Source organism: Onychomys torridus, chromosome 22, assembly GCF_903995425.1.
Source record: "Onychomys torridus chromosome 22, mOncTor1.1, whole genome shotgun sequence".
In the NCBI taxonomy this organism is placed as follows: domain Eukaryota; kingdom Metazoa; phylum Chordata; class Mammalia; order Rodentia; family Cricetidae; genus Onychomys; species Onychomys torridus.
The window spans coordinates 16,913,550-16,933,426 of record NC_050464.1 but is presented as its reverse complement, the minus strand read 5'-3'; the positions used below and the strand labels follow the sequence as shown (position 1 = coordinate 16,933,426).

The window sequence follows — 19,877 nt, the reverse complement described above, 5'->3', positions numbered from 1 at the left end:
GTCATCAACAGCTCTAGTCTCCTTTGCCACGGTGCAAGAGTCCCTTCCACATCCTAGAAAGACCTGTCCTAAACCTAGCAGTTTGAAACTGTTGCCCAAGAATGCAAACATCTATGCCTGCAATCCTAGAGATCAGGAGGTGGAAGCTGAAAATCAGGAGTAAAGTCTTGTCTACATACCGAGTTCAAGACCAACTGGGCTGCCTAAGACCCTGTAAATGACTGAAAGGCAGGCTAGAGCTATAGCTTGGTTGATAGAGTGCTTGCCTGCCATGTACTCTCATCCCCAGAGCACATAAACCAACCAGGTGCATGCAATCCTAGCACTTAGAGAGACACGGAGACAGGAGGTCCAGAAGTTCATGACCAGCCCTGGCCACAAAGTAAGTTAGAAGCTAGCCTGGGCTACATGAGAACTTGGGGTGGGAGGGAGTGGAGTGGAGAGGGGGTGGGAATGACTAACTATGCATCAGAGAAGAACCCAGGCCTGGAGTGGCAAGGGTAAGTTAAGATTCTGATCCCTGGGAAATGAAAGCCAATTAACAACTGTTATGTTATATTAGGCACAGAGAATATTCCCTGTCACAAACTGGGCATGCCAAATCAGACACTAGAGCTCCTGCCCTGGTGGGGGCAGTAAAGATGGGGTCAGGCTGACTCTTCTGAAGACAGGAGCCAGGGAAGGCCATATGTAAACAACACCATTAAACTATGAGCACAGTGCTTGGCACCCTTAGGAAGCATGCTCCAGTGAACAAGAAATACTAAGATAAAAATGCACCAGGGGAGTGGGAAACAGCTCACAGGTAAAGCACTTGCCACACCCGCATGAGGACCTGAGTTTGGATCCCCAGAACCCATATAAAGCTGGGTATGGCCTCACACATTGGCAATCCCAGTGGTCCTGTGGTGAAACAAGAGGGAGAGAAACAAAATTCCTGGAAGCCTACAGGACAGCTCTTGTAGACAGCATAAAACAAACGACCAGTCTCCAACACGGTGGAAGGTGAGGACCACCAACACTAAGGTTGTCCACACTCATGCCATGAGGTCATGGAAGTGGACGCCTCTATACTCACATAGGAGTGAACGAATGAATGAGTGAACACACACACACACACACACACACACACACACACACACACACACACACATTCTTCCCTTCTTTTTTAACACATTGGGGTGAGAAAAGACAATAAAGAGTGGCCTGAAGGGCAGCCCAGCTTTCAGTACAAAAGCTGTTTGGTCTGGACATACCCCAGACAGTTTTAGGATGGCAGCGCTACCCTTCCGGAATATGGCTCTCCTTTTTCTTAGTTGTCCCATTGAAAATGGCTGACGGAGTGGAAAGCTGAACAACCAGAATGCCCAGGCTCCTTCTAGAACCACACCAGGCACTGAAGACACTGGTCTAGTGTTCGAAATCACATTCAACCATCAAAGACCGGAAGCAAGGCCTGAGTCACGAGACAACCAGTGGCATGGCTTCTCTTAGAATGTGTGAGGTTGTAGTTCCAACCAAAGCACAGGGAAAACCAAAAACAGACAGACAGACACACAAATAAACCAGCCAATAAAAGTGTGTGTGTGTGTGTGTGTGTGTGAGAGAGAGAGAGAGAGAGAGAGAATGAATGAATGAATGAATGAATGAATGAATGAAAAGAAAGTCATGGCTCTAACAAGGCTCCCAAAAGCAGAAGTGGTTATCTACATGGAAGGTTACTGAGTCATCTGTGGCTCATACAGAGAATACTGTCACATGGATCTGTGTATGGTGCAAGGAAAGACTTCAGCAGAAGATGCCAGCTATGGGATCCCAGCACTCAGCTTGCCACATGGCCATGGTCTAGTGCCTGGTGGGAGAGATAAGAAACTCTGAAGAACAGGGATAGGATTTCCTCCCCAGGACCCACTGTCTGGCACATGGAAGGCATTCCATAAATATCTACAAAATGATTAACTGTCAGTACAAACCACCTCGGGGATATTTTAAACTGATAACTATTAAATTAGGTTTCTTTTCTTTTTTAAGTCTCCTAAGCTAGCTTTATGAAGCAAAGATCTATTGAACCTAAATGATTCTATAGTGTTCTAAGTTAATAACAATTTGTTTTAATTTATTTTATATTAGGTGAAACTGAGCCCAGGGCCTTGTGCATATTAGGCAAGCATTTTATTCCTGAGTAATGCCCCCAGACCCCCTCACTGAGGGATTTTAGGTAAGCACTCTACTGCTGAACCACATGCTCCCAGCTCTATTTTTACTTACTAGTTTAAGATAGGGTCTCACTAAGTTCCTTGTACTGGCCCCCACACCATCAGACTAATCCACGTGCCATCATAGGTCCCCATGTTTCCCCTCTCTGCACCCCAGAGGACACTAAGTGAACCCCATCCCCACTCCCAGCTAAACTCCAGCCTTACAATCCTTTAAAGATGTCTAATAGAAGATGCACATTTAAGTTAGTTGTGGACAGACTCAGTCAGCTGAAGCAGGAGTATTGCAGGGTCTGAGAGACAGCCTAGGCTATATAGGGAGACCCTATCTCAAAAAATAAAAGTAAACAAAAACAACTAGAAAGACCAAAGTGTGGGGATGCATCTCAGCTGGTAGAATACTTCCCTAGCATGATGAAGTTCCTGGGTTCCACCCCCTGCATCACATAAACTTAGGATGGTGCACACCTATAATTCCTACACTCGAAAAGGGGACTAGACAACATAGAAAGGAGAAAGCAAGCTGAGCACCGGCATTAATCTCTGACTCTGGACTTCAGGGACAATGGACTCGATCCCCCAAGCTCCTGCGGTCAAGTCTTCACCACAGTAGACTGTCCCAACCAACTGTAAGTCTAAGTAAACCCTTTCTTCCTTAAGTTGTTTTTCTTGGGTATTTTGTCATGGAAATGAAAAAGTCACTAATATGACTCTCAGCACATTCATAAAAGAGAAGCCTGGACTCTAGAAAGAGTCATGCCCATTGTCCCTTACAACCTGTGTCAAGAAACACAGAGGTACATCAAAGTCCATAGCAGAGGAAATGAGGTTTTTACCAGAAATAGTGGTGCAATGCCATCTTTGAACACACTGCTGCCTAGCATCATGGAAACCAGCATGAAACTCACAATGGTCCTGCAAGGACTTCAGTTAACGCCATCCTGACATACCAGAGGCTAGAAGAGCAGGTGGGTCTGCCACTGCTCATGTGTTCGCCTATGCAATGTCTATAATTGGTATCAACCACTTGCCCACTGCCACATCCCCATGGCTTGGGTACAGCATACACTCTGCCAGGGTGGGGCTGGAGGCATCTGAATAAAGAAGCAGGCATCTTGCCACACAATCTTTCTGGAGAACTAAGAAATATCTCAATAAGTGTTCTAAATTTGCCCAGGGGTTATGAGACCTCTTCTGAAGACTGTGACACAGTCCCAGCTCACCTCTGGAGTGTTCTTCTTGAATTCTCGGCTCTGCTCAATGAGCCGTTTTCTGGACTGTTCACTCTCATCTTGCCTGTTTGCCAATACTGTTGCGGTGGCATCAAGTTCTCTCTGTGGGGAGATCAAGAAAGGAAAAGCAAGATTATAATCTGCAATTTCTACCAGGAGGGATCATGTGTGTGTTGGTGTTGAACAACAAGGAGAAGCTCCCGGGAATCAGTTCATGGGCAGGAAGTGAGGCTAGAGGACAATGTTAAGGACCATAAGCATAATATATTCACCCAACACCAGTCCCACAGACACTAGCTCGAAAGAACCAAATTTGCCCAGCATGCTGTACGGGACACCACGGCATTGCAAAGGATTCCTTCCTGTGAAAACATACATACAAAGTTTCCCTGCTAAACCACAGTTGGGTCAATGCCCCCACATCTCTCCAGGCAATTCTGAGTTCTAGTCCCCCTGCCTAACAGTGTTTCCCCTAAATAGATTCTACATGACTAGCCTTCTGCAGTGTGGACCTGAAACTTTAGGGAACAACAGCTGGTTTACTTCCACTCAACAATGTTTCTTGAAAACTTATTCTAGGTCAGGCATCCCAATTGGAATTATTAACCTATTAGTTTGCAAATTCCAAGAATAATTATCCCTATATCCTGTAAGCTTTTCAGGGGCACTGTTCACCAAGCATCCCACATGTCCTGGAGTCTGAGGGCCCCCAGAGGAGGTTCCCAGAACACTGGCTAGGTCTGAGGGCTCTGCTCTGAACAGCAATCAGTCCCACACCATGTTGGAGAGCCTGTGCCCCAGCCCTGAAGACTATGGGAGAATCTGCCGTGAGGAGCTGCCCACAGCAGATGGGCCCAGGATGGAGCTCCAGGCGCACAGCAGGTACACAGGCCATGTGGCTGCCCACCGAATGGCCTGCTGTCTCATATGCTAAGTCAAGTAGATTCAGCTACTGAACACACGGAGCAGAACATTCTGTGTGGCATTCAGTAACTGTTACAAGTGGCTCCTCATCCACAGCAGGTCCACCACCCTGTCTCTGAGAGAACTAAAAAGACCAGGAAGGACACTGGAGTCCGCACACCTCCGGAGGCAACTCATGATTTTTATGAGACAGGGTCTCATGTACCCCAGGCTGACCTCAGACTCATTACAAAGCTGAGGATGACCTTGAATTCCTGACCCTACTGCCTCTGCCTTCCTCCTAATTGTTGGGGTTATAGGCATGTATTATGCAGTGCTAGGGACAGAACCCAGGACTTCATGCACACTGGGCAAGCATGCTACCAACTGAGCCATATCCCTAATGGCCCAGAAACTCTAAGTCTTTAAAGGAGAGGCACAGGTACCTCCCCAGAGCTAGAGGCACTCGCCTAAGAACAAGGAGGAGTGCATGTAAGGGAACTGGTGGGCAACACAGGAGTCCATCCCTCAAAAACATTTCCAGCTACCACCTGAGTGAGGCTGGGATGGGAGGGGAAAATCAACCTGCCTTGAAGAACTTCCCAGAGGGATGTGAAGTAGGGGGTAGGTACCCCTGCAGAGGATGACCTCTCATTTCTGACCCCTACCTCCTCCTTTTTAGTGCTGGAGTCAAGGTATGTGCCACCACACTGTGTGGGGTTGAGAAGAAACCTAGGGTTCCTGCATACTAGGCACTCTAGGACTGGACAGCATTCTCAGCCCCTGCTTCCTTTTTAGTGGAAACAACCCAGTAGGCCAGAAAGCCATCCTTGGTGACACTTCCCTGGTACCATGATGGTGTGGCTTGTGGCCAGACAAGATGACAGAGACCTGGAACAACCAACCAGCATGCTGTCAACTTAGAGATCTGAAGACGGTTTAAATGCGGAGAGGGAACTGGGAGGTGGGGAGAGGCCCCCACGCCACGCTCTTCCCTTTAGTAGTTCTGGCATTCACACAAATCCTGGGTGAGCAAATCCAAGGAATACTGTGGGCTAGCATTCAAGAACAGATGTCAAAGCTACTGCAGAGAAGAGGGAAACACTGGGCGTTTGATAGACCACATTTGAAAGTCATCCCAGAGAAGAGGAGGCAGGGGAAAAAGAGCAACCGCCACCAACGTGGGGAAGTGGGATGGAGAGAGAGGCAAGCAAGCAGCCACAGATAACGCAGAAGGCTTGCAAAAATATAAACAATCTGGCAAGAAGGAGGACTGAGACGGCTATATTTAAGCAGCAAAAGAAGTTATAACAGGAGACTTGGAGAAGGGCGGAAAAAAGCCAATATTGAAATATGACAGGAACGGGAGAAGTTGTGTTTCCTTCCAGACACACACACACACACACACACACACACACACACACACACACACACACACATACAACTTGGAGAAACAGAAAACCAGTGCTGGCTGTCTTTTTCAACAGGGATCCTACTGTCTGTTGTAAAGAAGCCTGGGTCTCCAGCTAGGGGACAAGTGGCATCTTTTGGCTTCTTCAAGTCAGTGGGGTGTTGGATGTTAAAGGAACTTGTGGGGTTCCAGCCTTCCCAGTTAGTAAGTACATTTGGGGGGATAAGGTTAGAGCATGGGGTTGTGGAGCACGGCAGTGTATTCTTGTAATTCCAGAACTCAGGAGGTGGAGGCAGGAAGATCACAAGTTCAGGGTCATCTTTGGCTTCATTTTAAGTTTAAGACCAGTCTGGTCTTCACAAGACTGTGGGTCAAAACAACAACAAAAACAACAACAAAAACTAAACAAAGGGCCAATGATATGTCTCACTTTAGAGTTCTTACCTAACAGGAACGAGGCTCTGGGTTCAAAACCCCAATACCAAAAATAAATAAGGTTAGAATGAAAGCTTAGTTGCTTACTGGCTTATAAGAAAAGGACCCTGAGTTAGATCTCAACATCCAGATAAAAAGCTACATGTAAGGCCGCTGTTAGAAAGGGAGAGAGCGGCGGTGTCCCTAGAGGCTTACTGGCCATCCAGCCTACAAAGCAACTCCCACTGTAATGAGGAACCCTGTCTCAAAAAAAAGAACAAGATGGATGGTACCTGAGGGGTGACAGCAGGGGTTGTCTTCTGACATCCACAGACATGTGTACAGAGAGGGTGAGGGTGAGGTACCTACACACACACACACACACACACACTACAACACAAAGAAAATAAAGGACATAGGTCAGACCCTCTGATTCTGAGGTCTCTCCCCAGACAGACAGCCTGGGTGGAACAGTTGGCCTGCTGACCAGGAACCCACCCCTGACATCATCTTGCAAAGCCAGCCCACCTGGGACAACTTACTGCCGGTGGTCAGGGCCTCTGTGGGCTTCCACCTCACTCCTTTTCCCAACCTTGCAGACATATGTGAACTGACGTGAGGAGCCGTGTGGTCTCCAAATTTAAGACTGTGTTGCCTCCTGCCACCACAGAAACAGACTGACACGGTGAGTGGGAGATCGAGCCTTCCACCAGCCAACGTGTGCGGCTTCCACTGGTCCAGACAGGGCTGCTCACATTTTTAAGGCTCTAAGTCAAGTTGCTTACAAAAAAAGTAAAATGTCGCCAAATCTTGGTGGGGAGGAGGAGGGGTCCTGTCTGTGTTCACACATAGAGGCTCAATCACTCTCACCTCATTCTTTGAGACAGGGTCCCCACTGAACCGAGGCTCCCAGTGAGCTTCAGTGAGACTGGAGAGCTAATGAGCTCCAGGGACCCATTCCTCGCGTCCACTCCCCAGGGCTGGGACTGCAGACACACACTGTCACAGCCAGCTTCTAACATGGGTGCTGGAGCTCCAAACGCAGGTCCTCATACTGAGCATGCGAACCTCCATTGGCTGGGCCATGTCCACAGCCCCTCCTCATCCTTCTGAAGGGGCAGATCTGCATTCTCAAACTCCTGACAATGTAGAGGGACTAGATGACTATAAATTGCAAGGCCAATACCGCTTCATTATCTGCTGAGCCTGTCTATTCTCAAAGTGTCAGATACAATGACGCACTAATAAGAGAATCTAATGTGTTGAGAGGAAGGGAAGATGAGGGACTGAAATACAGAATCATCAGCCCATGAGTCACAGGTCACATGGAAACAGGAGCACAGAGTCCCCACATCTGAAAGTTATTAAGATGCAAAAAAAAGGAAAACTGGAACCAACGGAACTGCCTGTGAACGGCGTTATTTGGCATGGCCACCAATGAATGATTCTGTGGTATTTTTTAAAAACAGAAAACCAACCAACCAACACATTTTACATGGACCCAAAAATGCTATGTGGGACAGTATGGTCAACAAGGTCTAATTAGTCAAAACCAGCCAATCATCAAAGAGACCTTACCCTGTAAAAAGACCATCTCTCCACGTGCTAGCCAGACTCTGGCGATTTGCAGAAGGAAGCAGAAGAAACCTGAACTGCGTTCGGTCTCAGGAGGGACTAGTGAGGAACAGACTTACACCGAGGGGTGTACTCTTTGGCTATTTCTTGGAAAAATGGGAAGGTATTAATTTTTAAAAGCCTGCCATCCAGGTTCAGTAGCACAGGCCTTTAGTTCCAGCTACTTGGCAGGCTGAGGCAAGAGGATCATTTCAATTCAGGAGCGAGCTCAAGGCCAGCTTCAGCAAAACTCATCTCTGGGGTGTGCCTATCATTAGAACACGCCCCATCTTCTGCCAAACAGCTGCAGCTCCTGCAATGTATCCACTGGCCAGTGGGGACAGAGAGGGGAGAAGAGGAGGAGGCAGCCATGGCAGCTACAGCCATTCACAGAATACACCCAGCCCAGCCAGCCAGCCCTGAGAGGGAAGGCAGGAGAACCCGAAGTCTCAGTTGACAAGGCTGGCGGTACACACATGAACTCAGAACCTGACACAGCCAACAAGGTGGAAAGCACTGGAAATGTCACTGAGAAGTGTCTGAGCAACACAGGCACCTCATACAGAAACTGTTTTCTGTTTTAAAGGGGTCCTTCCCTCCCCAAATGACAGGGTCCAGGGTGACCAACTCTGGCTTTTGAACCACATGGCCCCTGAGCAGTATGTCTTCTATGACCCCTCCTGGTGCTCAATGGTCAAGCTATGGATGCCAAGCCAGGAAGGGAAGCTAGGGAGTGCTCTCTTCATCCCCCAAGACTATTCCACTGGCCAAGGAGCCCCTGGCCTTTCTCAGGAGCACTTCCAAAGACACAGCCAACACTCAGGATCATCAGGGAGAGCAGATGGCTGTTGGCATGCCCCTTGTGTGTGTGTGAACTCACATACATACATACATACATACATACATACATACATACATACATACATGTCCCCCCTCTGGGACTTTGCCTCAGTGACTCTGAACTCTGGGGTATTTTATCACTGTTTTTGACAGGTCCTCATAGGGTTCCTAACAGTTCCAAGTGTCTCTGTGTGGGGATTCCAGCCTCCTGGCCTCTCTCAAAGCATCTGGAGATGGGCATGGTAGTGCACACCTATCATTTCAGCTCCTTGAAGGCTTTAGGCAGAGGATTGAAGATTGGAGCCAGCCTAGGCTAAACAAGGAGCCTATCTCAAGAAAAGGAAGTTTAAAATAAGTCTTAATGGCTGCTGAGCAGGTGAAGGCATTTGCAGCCAAGACAGTCTGAGTTTAGTCTCTAAGATCCACATAGTGGAAAGAACCAACTCTTGCAAACTGTCTTCTCATCTACACACACACACACACACACACACACACACACACACACACACACACACAGAGAATGAAAATGTAATAGAAAAACTTTAAATGAGCCTTGGGATCACCAATGATGACTTTGCTCACCCTAAGAGCATGCTTTTTTTTTTTCTTTCTTTCTTGTTTTTTTTTTTTTTTTCTGTAAGAGGAATGTGTCTGCAGGGCACCCCACTTCTGCTGAGGCTCATTCTTCCTCAAACCCCAGAAGCAGGCCTTTGTATACTGACCAGGCAGTCCACTGGGTGGGTCTCCTTAAACCTGCAAAGGAGTCTCCTACCATTGCATCCTCTTGGCAAATCAGAATCACCACCCTGAACTGATACACCAGCAATACAAGCAAAGTGTTCTTTTTGCATTGCCACTACCTTTTTTTGTTTGTTTGTTTAAGTTGTGTGTGTGTGTGAGTCAGAGAACAATTTTCGGGAGCTGGTTCTCCCCTTCTACCATGTATGTCCTGTGGACTGATCTCAGGTCATTAGTCTTGGTTGCAAGCACCTTTAGCCACTGAGTCCCCTGCTGACTCAAACTCTACCTCTGAGAACTGATTTCAGAGAATGTCCCCTTAGAGACTGCCTGTCAGACCCATCAGAACAGCTACAACCCAGAGAGGAATTGTCAATGACATGGATGCAAGTAGAAAGTGAGCTGTACAGAAGCAGGCCTCCATGATGACTACACAGGCAGTTCTCCCATACTTAAACTCCCACATTTGTTTGGACAAACAGGAGGTGCTCCAGCTACAAAGGAGTGAAGACTCAGGACTCAGCCACCCATCAAATTCCCGTAACTTCTCCTAGCCCCCACTCAAAAATACTTGGCTGGGAATAGAGGTGTGGTTCAGCATTAGTGTTTCCCCAATAAGGGGCCAAGGACATAGTCAGCAGTACATGGCCAGTCTAGAATCCCCCAGTCAGAGCCTAAGAGCTCTGGCCTAGAATTCCCCAAGGAGGGACTGGGAGCATGGCTCAACAGGAGAACCCTGGCCTAGAATCCACCAGTGAGGAGCTAGGGGGTGAGGCTGAGCAGTAGACTGCTTGTCCAGCAGTGTGAGGCCTTGGGTTCCATCCACAGCACTGCAAAAGGAATGGATGAATGGATGAATGAGCAGTCCTTCAATAAGTGACCTGGGGAAACCCTGGACAGGCACTCGGGCTCCTCCCTCCCTCCCACAGCCTGTGGTAGTTGTGGTCGGCCGGTGTCCCCTCTCTGGAGATTAATTAAGATAATGCATCTCAAGTTCAGGGTGCAGTAACCGTTACATCAAGGTTAATTTCTCTTTACTAGCGAAGCCACACACTTGGCCTCAGCCCTGAATTCACTCTGCCACCAGCATCCTAGACCAGAAGCTGGGCAAGCTGAGGGAACCGCTGTGGAGGAGAGAAAAAGACGGGCAGGAAAGAGGACAAGCCCGGAGAAAACACGATGGTGGGGAAGAGAGCAAATCCTTCTGAAGGGAAGGCACTTGGGTTTCTGCAAAGGGCCTCCATCTTCACTGGTGCTGGGGCACGAGTCGGCTAAGTGTTCATTCTCTTGGAGCTTACCCAGAACTGTGTGCTCTGTGTGACAAAACAGACAACTTCAGAGACACTGGGGACCTTGTTCTAGCCACCCAGGGCCGGCAGTGGACAAGAAAGCAGCATCTGGAGAGCAGCAGCCAGTCAGGCTTCCAAGTAGAGGAGTCAAAGGGGCTGGGAGGGGCAGGCAAGGTCAGACAGCAGCAGGTGTGTGTGTCTATTCAATGAGAAGTATAAAAATGACCTCCCTAAATATGTACACCCACAGGAATCAAGCTATCCACTGCAATTACACACACACACACACACACACACACACACACACACACACACACACAGAGAGAGAGCTGCTTACAGAGGTGCAGGATTTCAAAACCTCTTGCACTAGAGAAAGATATGGGGTGACACTTTTGAGGATTAGGGAGTCCCTCCATGGCCATGCTGTTGCACACTTGCATGTGGAGGTCTAATGCCAACCCTGGGTATTGTTCTCCAGGTACTGTCTGCCCCCCATTTTTGAGCAGGCTCTCTCAGTGGCCTGGTATTCACCAAATAGGCAAGACCAGCTGGCCAATGAACCCTAGGATCCTCCTCTACCTCCCCAAAATAACAAGTATGTTTCAACACAACCAGTTTTTTTAACATGGGCTCTGAAGATCAGACTTTCTCCCTAGCCCTGTGTCTATACATTTTTTACTAACATTTTAAAAGCAAACATTTATTTATTAAAAAGTACACTTTGCCCCCATACTGAGGCCTGGGCTTGAAAGCACTGACAAGGACCTGGGGATGCCTCACTCACAGCATGGTATTGATCCCTAGTGTAGGAGACCATGGGGATTCTTGGTGAAGCATAGACCACTGGTGGCCTCCATTTGGATCCCCCATTCATGTTTCCACCTACTTTGTATGACTTTAATTCAGGAAACAGGTACGACCTATTTCCAAATGCTTTTCTGGGGCAAGGACCTTTCATTATTGGGTTCCTCATCACAGACTTTGGGGTACAGTCATAGCTCTAGTCTGTGATGTCAACACAGGGTCAGAGTGGGCAACCCTGTGTGGAAGCCACAGGACTACAGAATCAGGCTGACTGCCAATGGACTCTAAGGGCATCTGGCAGAGGTAAAGACAGGGTAGCTGGAAAGGGAGATCACACCAGAACAGCTTGGCCAATATTCACCTGACCCAGGAAACCCTGGGATCCTACAGGCTGGAAGGGACTGGACTGGTGATGAATATGGAGCCATGGAGGAAAAGGGACAAACGGAGCTGAAAGGCAGGCTGCCTAAGAGGACACCAAAAAAAAAAAAAAAAAAGCAAGCAAACAAACAAACAAACACAAGAAACTTCCTCATCTGATCCGACAGCACACAGTAGTGGGTCTACACTGTGTTTACCTCTTATCAGGGGCACACTCACAGTAAGAAAGGACACTGTGAGCTGCTGAGATGGCTCAGTGGCTAACAATGCTTACTGTCAAGCCTGATGACCTGATCTTGATCCCCAGGTCTTACAGTAGAGAACCAACTCCACAAAGTTGTCCTTGGATCTCCACATGTATGCTATGGAACACAGACAGACATACACAGTGCACTAACACAATACACAAATGTAGAAAATGGAATTTTTTAACTTCAGAAAGGATAATTTGTGGACTCCAAGTGCCTTGTTACAAGGCACTCAACTTGAGCTCCAGAACCAGTCTGAATGCAAACACCTTGCACTTGCTGGTGGCCTTCAGCAAGCCACCTCACCTACAGGATGGGCATAGTGCCCCAAGCTCCTCCCAGAGAAGGGTGGAAAGGTCTAGTGAGACATTCATAGTCAAAGAGGTGTTCGGTGTGGCTGTCACCTGTTACCTAGTGCCCCACAGGTATTTGCAGAGTGGCAACAAACCCCAAACTTAGTAAGAGTGGTACTGCATGCTGAGTCTGTGTGGAGAGCTGGTAAAGTGTTAGCTTGCACGTGACCATTAGTGCTAATTGTCAACTTGACAAAAATCTCAAATTGCCTAGGAGATGGGTCTCTTAGTATGCCTGTATGGGACATCTTGATTGCATTAGCAGTGTTGGAGAGGCCAGCACTATTCCCTGGCTAGGATCCTGGACTGTGCAGACAGAGAAAGAGCTGAGCAGCACATGCATTCGTCAATCTCTGGTTCTCGCTATGGATGTGATGAGACCAGCTGCTTCCAGTTCCTGTCGTCTTAACTGCCCAGTGATAATGGACTACACCTGGAACTAACGGACTGTACCTGGAACTGTGAGCTAAAATAAAGCCTCCCTTTAAGTTGTTTTTACACATTTTATCACAGCAACAGAGAAAGAGACTAAGACACCATTTAAGCATGAGTCCTGACTTTGCCCCCAGAACCCACGTTTTCTAAAACACTGCTCATGGTAGCATGCACTTGTAGTTCCACTCTCTGGGGAGGCAGAGACGGGAGAATCCCTGGGGCTAGCCAGCCTAGCCTACTCTGTGAGCTCTGGGCCAGACAAGCCTTTCCGTGAGTCCCTCGAGACCGGGAAATTTCAAGAGGCCCAAGCTTTGGAAGGTTTTAGATTTGCTTTTCACCCCATCACAACCACCATCACCCCAGTGCAAAAATAAAAACTGCAGCTGCATCTGACAAGCCTTGCACCACATACAATACCTGCTAGACTCTCAGACAGTGAGACGTGAGAGACAGCAGCATCTCAGGGTGAATAATGAAACAGACAGAACAGCAGACAGCAGACGTTCTAAGAATCAGTGTCAGGCAGGGAGGAGAAGGCAGCCGTTCAATCTGCACAGAAGGGGCCCTGCTTTACAGGTCACCTGGACAGTATGAATTGCCTGGTACAGGGCAGTTTCTGAAATGTCCATTTCAAACACTGTGTTCTCTAGCTCAAACGCAGCAGCCTGACTTCGGTCTTCAGAGATTTTGGGCTCCAAACAGGGGTCACTTTCCAGGTGCCCACAGGGCTTTCCTGCCCCTCACCAGCCCTCCACCATACCACCCAAGGTTAAATCTTGATGTATGATGATCTCTGTCTGGAGATCAATTACTTTCTCCCTAGACTGTCATGTACTTGGGCTAAAGAGGAAATGTGCCCCCCCCCCACCCCTGGCTGGGTCTGGTGTACTTTGCTTCCTGTGTCCCCCAGGCTACCGCACCCACCATCCCCCAGCAGGGCCCAGCCTAGGAAACATGGTGTTGTGGACATTGCCACTCCCGTGGGCCTTGGGATGAACTGAGAGAAGCAGCCTCAAGAGCTTCATTACTCTGGTCTCTGATAAGGAAACAGATTCCATACACATTCAACCAGTTACTGTCTGGGAGACGCTTCCTCCAACTTCCTCCAACAACTCTCTGGGAGATGCTTCCTCCAAGTTCCCTCCATTCGGACCACTCAGAGTTCTTGTTATACTCAGAATACATTCTGAGTCAGATTCGATACATTATTCACTTAGTCACTGATGTGACATGCTGCCCACCTAGATCACACAGTGCACTTCAGTGTACTTGCAAAGATCAATGGAGGGCTAAGGATGTAGTTCAGTTGGTAGAGTGCCTGCCTACCATATATGATGCTCCGAGGAGGATCTTCAGCCCTGCATAAACTGGGCATGGTGGTACACAGCTGTAATCTCAGTACTCAGGAGACTGAAACAGGAGAAAGTGGTTTGATACCAGGCTGGGCTACACAGTGAGAGATTGTTGTGTTGTTTTGGTTTGATTTAAATAAGAGGGCCAGGGGGATTGCTGATCTAGCACGGGTGTCACCTGCGGTGCCTGAGAACCTGCACTCAATCCCCAGGATCCACATGATGGAAGGAGAGAACCATATAAATGAACTCACTCAGGCTGCTGGTGCTCCAGCCAAAGCAAAGGCCGTAGGCTCAAACTTCTGCAGGATCACAGGCCTGAGAGCTCTTTAGAGGACTGACCTGACCACATATTAAGTGGACTCAAGGAATGAAACTGAGGGAGGCAGGCAGCAGAAGTATTAAACCGCAGATGCCAGCAGGTGCACAGACAGAAATTAAATCAAGAGCTCTGGTTTTCTGGGCTGGGGATATAGCTTAGTTGATAGAGCAATTGTCTAATGTGCATAGAGCCCCAAATTCAGCCTCCAGTGCTACATAAAATGAGCATGGAGTCACATGCCTGTTGTCCCTGCACTTGGGAGGATCAGAAAGAAGTTCAAGGTCGTCTTCAGCTATATAAGGCATTTATTTGATGCCAGCCCTGTCTCAAAAGCAACACAAAACTGCTTTGTCTTCTTAGTCACAATAACCTCACGTCAAGGATCAGAAGTCATACCTGATGAGGGGAACACAGAAAGTGTTGATTCTGTCAGTCCAGAAAACTCCGTGGGCAGTGGTGGTTTTCTGGCCCTCTGAGATCTGAGGGTCATGACAGAACCTAGCACAGTGCCTGTCTGGCATATAAGAGTCAATCCCCAGCACTGGGATGGTGGTATCTAACAATAATCCCAGCAGACACTGGTACCCATTTTGTGGGCAGGAAGCTGAGGACCAGATCTGAGTGTGAAGCTTTGTCTAGATCCCACCAGGAGGGAAAGGACTGGATTAATTTGTATCTGTGGGAAACCCACCCTGCCTCTTCCCCTTGCTCAGACCCAACTCACTTCCCCTTTTCCAGGAAACAAGAGCGGGTGGGCAGGCCATCTTTGAGAAAATGAGGCAGGCAGAGGGAAGCCATTGTGCTTTAATCTCAAAATAATCACACCACTGCCAAGAGGAATAACCCTGATCTCATCTGGGCCTGTAGACATGTTTTCCTCCTAAAGTATTTGTTTCAGAAATAAGCCTTTAATTTGAACACTTTGGGAGCCAACATTTCTGTCTGTTGAAAATATTTATCTCCATTGTTTGGCAGGAATCAATTTGTTAGGGCATCAGCCACTCTGGCAAAGGTTCCCTGCTACTTCCCTGGGAAAATGCTGCTGGCGGCTAAGCTGCCTTGTAGCGTGTTCTCTCTCTCTCTCTCTCTCTCTCTCTCTCTCTCTCTCTGTCTCTCTCTCTCTCTCTCTGCCCTGCCACAAACATCTGTCAACACAGATCCAGACTGTGAATCAAAAAATATAAAATAAAGTAAAAAGGAGCCACCCGAGGCATGCATGCTAGGATAGATAGGTTTTGGAGGTCTTTGGAACAAGCCTGGTGAATGATTGGCTGCTGATCGCTTTCAGGCTCTGAACAGGCTATAACCCTTCTTCTTCAAGCAGCAGAACACTTAAGAATCTGTTTTCTCACATAGCCCTCTATCTTAAAATAAAAATTGTACACACCTATGTGTGTGAGTACACACGAGTGTGCTTGTACTGCAGTAGTGTGAGTACTGGCCTTCACTGTGGTTCCTGAGGAGCTGTCCACCTTGTTTTCTGAGATAGGGTCTCTCAGTGGCCTACAGCTCCTCTACTAGGCTAGGCTGGCTGGCCAGGGAGCCCCAAGCATCTGCCTGTTCCTCTCTCGTCCTAGGGATGACAAGTGCACGTCACCATGCCCAGCTTCTTTAAAAACAAAACATAGTATGGATGATGGATGTTAGACTTGGGTCTTCCTGCTTTTTTCTCTCCCTAGCCCACACAGCCTCATTTCTTGGGAAGCTAGAGAGGACCCACACAAGGCATTAGTAAAGTACAGAAAGCACAGGCATCGTGGGCTCAAGGCAGCCCCTGTTCCATCCTGGAGCTGGCTCCTCCTCTGGATGAGAACTAAGGTATTGCCCTACGACTGTTAAGCTTCAGTTTTCTCTCCTGTAAAAACATACAACCGACTGGACCTCCCAGAGTGGCTAGAAAACTATATGACCCAAAAAGAAGCCAAACCTTGCATGACGGTACACATTTGTCATCCTAGCACTTGGAAAGCTGAGGCAGGGGGACCAAAGCAAGACCATGGCCAGCCTGGACTAGGGTACTAAGTGCCAAGTCATTCAGGTCTACACAGAGAGCAAGATCTTGTCTCAAAAAACAAATCAATATGATGACTGCAATCGCAGGAGATTGAAGCAAGAGGGTCCTCAGTTCTAGGCCAGGCCTGACATAGAAACTTCCAGGACAGCCAGAGCTACACAGCAAGACCCTGTCTCACAGAACAAAAGGCAGGCCGGAGAACTGAGATTCCAAAGCCAGCCTGGACACAACAGCAGACACGAGAGGGGGATGGAGTTCAGGAACTACGGAACTCGCTGCCCTAGGCCTGCTCTCCAGCACTGCAGAGAAAGCCAAGGAGAAAAGATGGAAGAGTCCAAAGAGCTGTGGGGAGCGGGGTGCTGGAGAGACGGGCTGTGGGAGTGAAAGCCGTCACAGTTACAGGTGAGGTGCTAATAACTTCATTTTGAAACCGCTGGATTAGATGTGTGCGCGCGCGCGTGTTTAAATCACAGCTGTGCCTTGCACCACAATCCCACCTGTAGCTGTGTTCCCTTCTCACGTTTTAATTAGCAAATACGAACTCTGAAAGGCTCCCGATGTCGGCCTGGAGTGGCAAGTCTGAGTGAGAAGGCGACAAGCGGCCCCGGAAAAGCCAGACTTGAGAAGACTTCTGTCAACCCCTGCCTGAGTTCATGGGACTCAGATTCGGCCAAGATGTGCCACCTCGGAACCATCTGAACCATCTTTGGCTTTATTTTTGTGGTTAATTTTCAAGATTTTCAGGGCCGTATTTAGCAAGCAATCTTGTCCTGCCCCTGGGTGAGAGCTACTATCAGCCAGGTGGCCCCCAGGAGCAGCTCACACAGAGCTGGGTCACAAGCGATTCCTGCCAACAGTATGACGGCTGCCTGTCATGCAGTCTGGTGCTGGGAACCAATAAGTTAGGCTATATGCTAAGCCCTGGTGCCTAGAGCAGCGAAGTAGGCCTAAGAGGCCATTTTAATCCTCAGCAAGAGTCGTCCATAGCCAAGTTAAACACGTGCCTGGAAGTGCTGCTGCCCATCTACCCACAACAGTCTCTAGGACACAACTCTGTTAGACCCTCGCTTCTCCAAAATTGGGAGGGGCCTACCTATAAGCACACAAAGCTAGCTAATGAGCCACTGCAACTGTCTGAACTTGCCTAAAGGATGGAGAGGCAGTTAACGAGCACAATTACTACACACTCTTGCTGCCACATAGCGGGGGTTCCGATATTGATTCAGTCATTGCCAGTGCTATTCCCATAGGAAGTGACCCCACATTCTAGGTGCCTCTTCTGTACCCCCATTATCAAACAAAGCTCCTTGAGGCAGGAAATTATATTCACTGCAATTTGCTCCTTGGGTTACGGATGTGACTCAGTTGTTAGAGTGTTTGCATGAAACCCTGAGTGCATTCCTAGGACTTCATAAACCAGGTGTAGTGGTGCATACCTGAAATCACCATGCTGGGGAATTGGAGACAGGGGGATCAGGAGTTAAGACATCCTAAGCTATATGGTCAGTGAGTTGGAAGCCAGCCTGTGCTACATGAGACCCTGCCTTGAAACAAACACAGAAAGACTTTGAGCAGAAGCTAACTGCTAGGTTTGTTCCCAGCAGACCCCACTCCTAGAGGTCTGTCTGCTAACAGGTTTCTCCCTAAGATTCCTGTACACCTGAATGACACTCACAGCATGTGATTGCCAACAGCAATGTCTCGGTCTGCTCCGTGAGAAGATCTGAACTGGAGGAGTCTCATGGATTGTGAAGGGCCTACCTGACCCTACAAACAGGAAAAGGCTGTGCTGATTCCAGGAGCAGCTGCATCAAGTCAACAAAGACGGATGGATGTGAAAAGGGGTTGCACGAGTTCAGAGGATCACCTTGGAGGGACAGGCTTACATGCTGAACTCCCTGAAGGGAACCAGAGGCCCTCAGAGCACTCACAACGCCTACAAGGAAGGCTTGGGCATCTCTTAGGAAAAAGAAGCCAAGACGAGCTGCCAGTGGGGTGGACAGAGGGCTTCCGCTGAGAGTGGGGTGGAGAAAGTGCCTCCTGCTGAAGATCAGAGAAGATGGGAAAGTAGCAAAGGAAGCAAAGTGGCTAGCTGCAGCCCCAAGAATGGGAAGGAGGGAAGATTCCAGAAGGCAGGGGTAATAAAAATAGCTGCTCTGTCAGTTTACTGACTCATCTTTTACGTCCCTTGTGGTTTTTAATCCCCGTGACAACCTAACGCAATGCTCGCCTGCTCTACCACTGTGCATGCCTACATTCACAGGTACAGCCAGCGGGCCAAGTACAGCAAGACCTCCCGCACAGGGAGGCCACCACTCCCACATACCCTGACCCTCTTGGGCTGTCAGTGCGCCCCAGGTTGCAGGGTCCTACCATTTTAAAGTCCTGGGTCTGTATCTGTCCTGTGACATGGGAAGGTCTGTATCTGTGACCCCTCCTCTTCCTTCCCACCAGGGGGACCACCAGGCCAGCTCTGCTTTTCATTTGTTTTGTTTTGTTTTCAAATGTAGAAAATGCTCCTATTTATTCTCAAAATATGATTAGAATTATTTATCATGATCCATCCATATATAGCCACCTTACCAGGTTTACTTTAAAACAAGAAGGTGCTGGGGTCTCTGGTGCCCTCTGCTAATGAACTGAGAAAGGCGGAAGGCAGACAGGACACCCCTGTGACCCCAAAGCTTGGGAGGCAGAGGCCAGATTGTGAATGTGGTCAGTGATATAGTGGAGCACACCTGTAACCCCAGCGTTTTAGAGGTGGGGGCACGCAGGCAATCCAGGAGTTCAAGCCAGCTTCAGGTACACTTAGTTCAAGGCCAGCCTGGTCTATATGAGACCATGTTTCAAAGACAAACAAGACTGGTTTAGAAATAAAGTAGAACAGCCAGCAGCAACAACAAAGCCCACAGGAATACAGACTAGAGGGAGAAGCTGCGGCTCAGGAAGGATGTGGGCAGCTGGAGGACAAAGACGAGGGGACGGGACCCATACTTTACACTGTGTGTGCGGGTCACTGATGTCTACTGTTCCATTACCACCACCTTATCACTCTCTATTTATTTTTAAGTCACTTACTTTGTGTGCATACGGATGTCTGTGGCCATGTACGGGACATGCACTTGCAAGAGTTTGGTTTTTCTTCTCTGCCCTGTGGGCCCAGGTACTGACCTCGGGTCCTCCAGCCTGCGGTAAAGGAAGCACTGTACTGCCGAACCATCTGGTGAGCCCTTCCACCTTGCGTTTTGAGCTAGGTCTCTTGCTGAACCTAGAGCTCATGGACTGGCTAGGCTGACTACCTGGATCCACCT

At 48.5% G+C, this 19,877-nt stretch overlaps 1 protein-coding gene across 8 annotated transcripts in view; it reads right to left on the bottom strand.

The window, feature by feature from the left end:
* Positions 1–19,877, bottom strand: part of Cux1 (cut like homeobox 1) — a 331,979-nt gene that overhangs the window by 244,998 nt on the left and 67,104 nt on the right. For all 8 annotated transcript variants that reach the window (XM_036172586.1, XM_036172588.1, XM_036172587.1 and 5 more), the window contains exon 2: positions 3,440–3,550. In XM_036172586.1, coding sequence (XP_036028479.1) covers positions 3,440–3,550 — 111 coding nt within the window. The remainder of the gene's footprint in view (positions 1–3,439; positions 3,551–19,877) is intronic.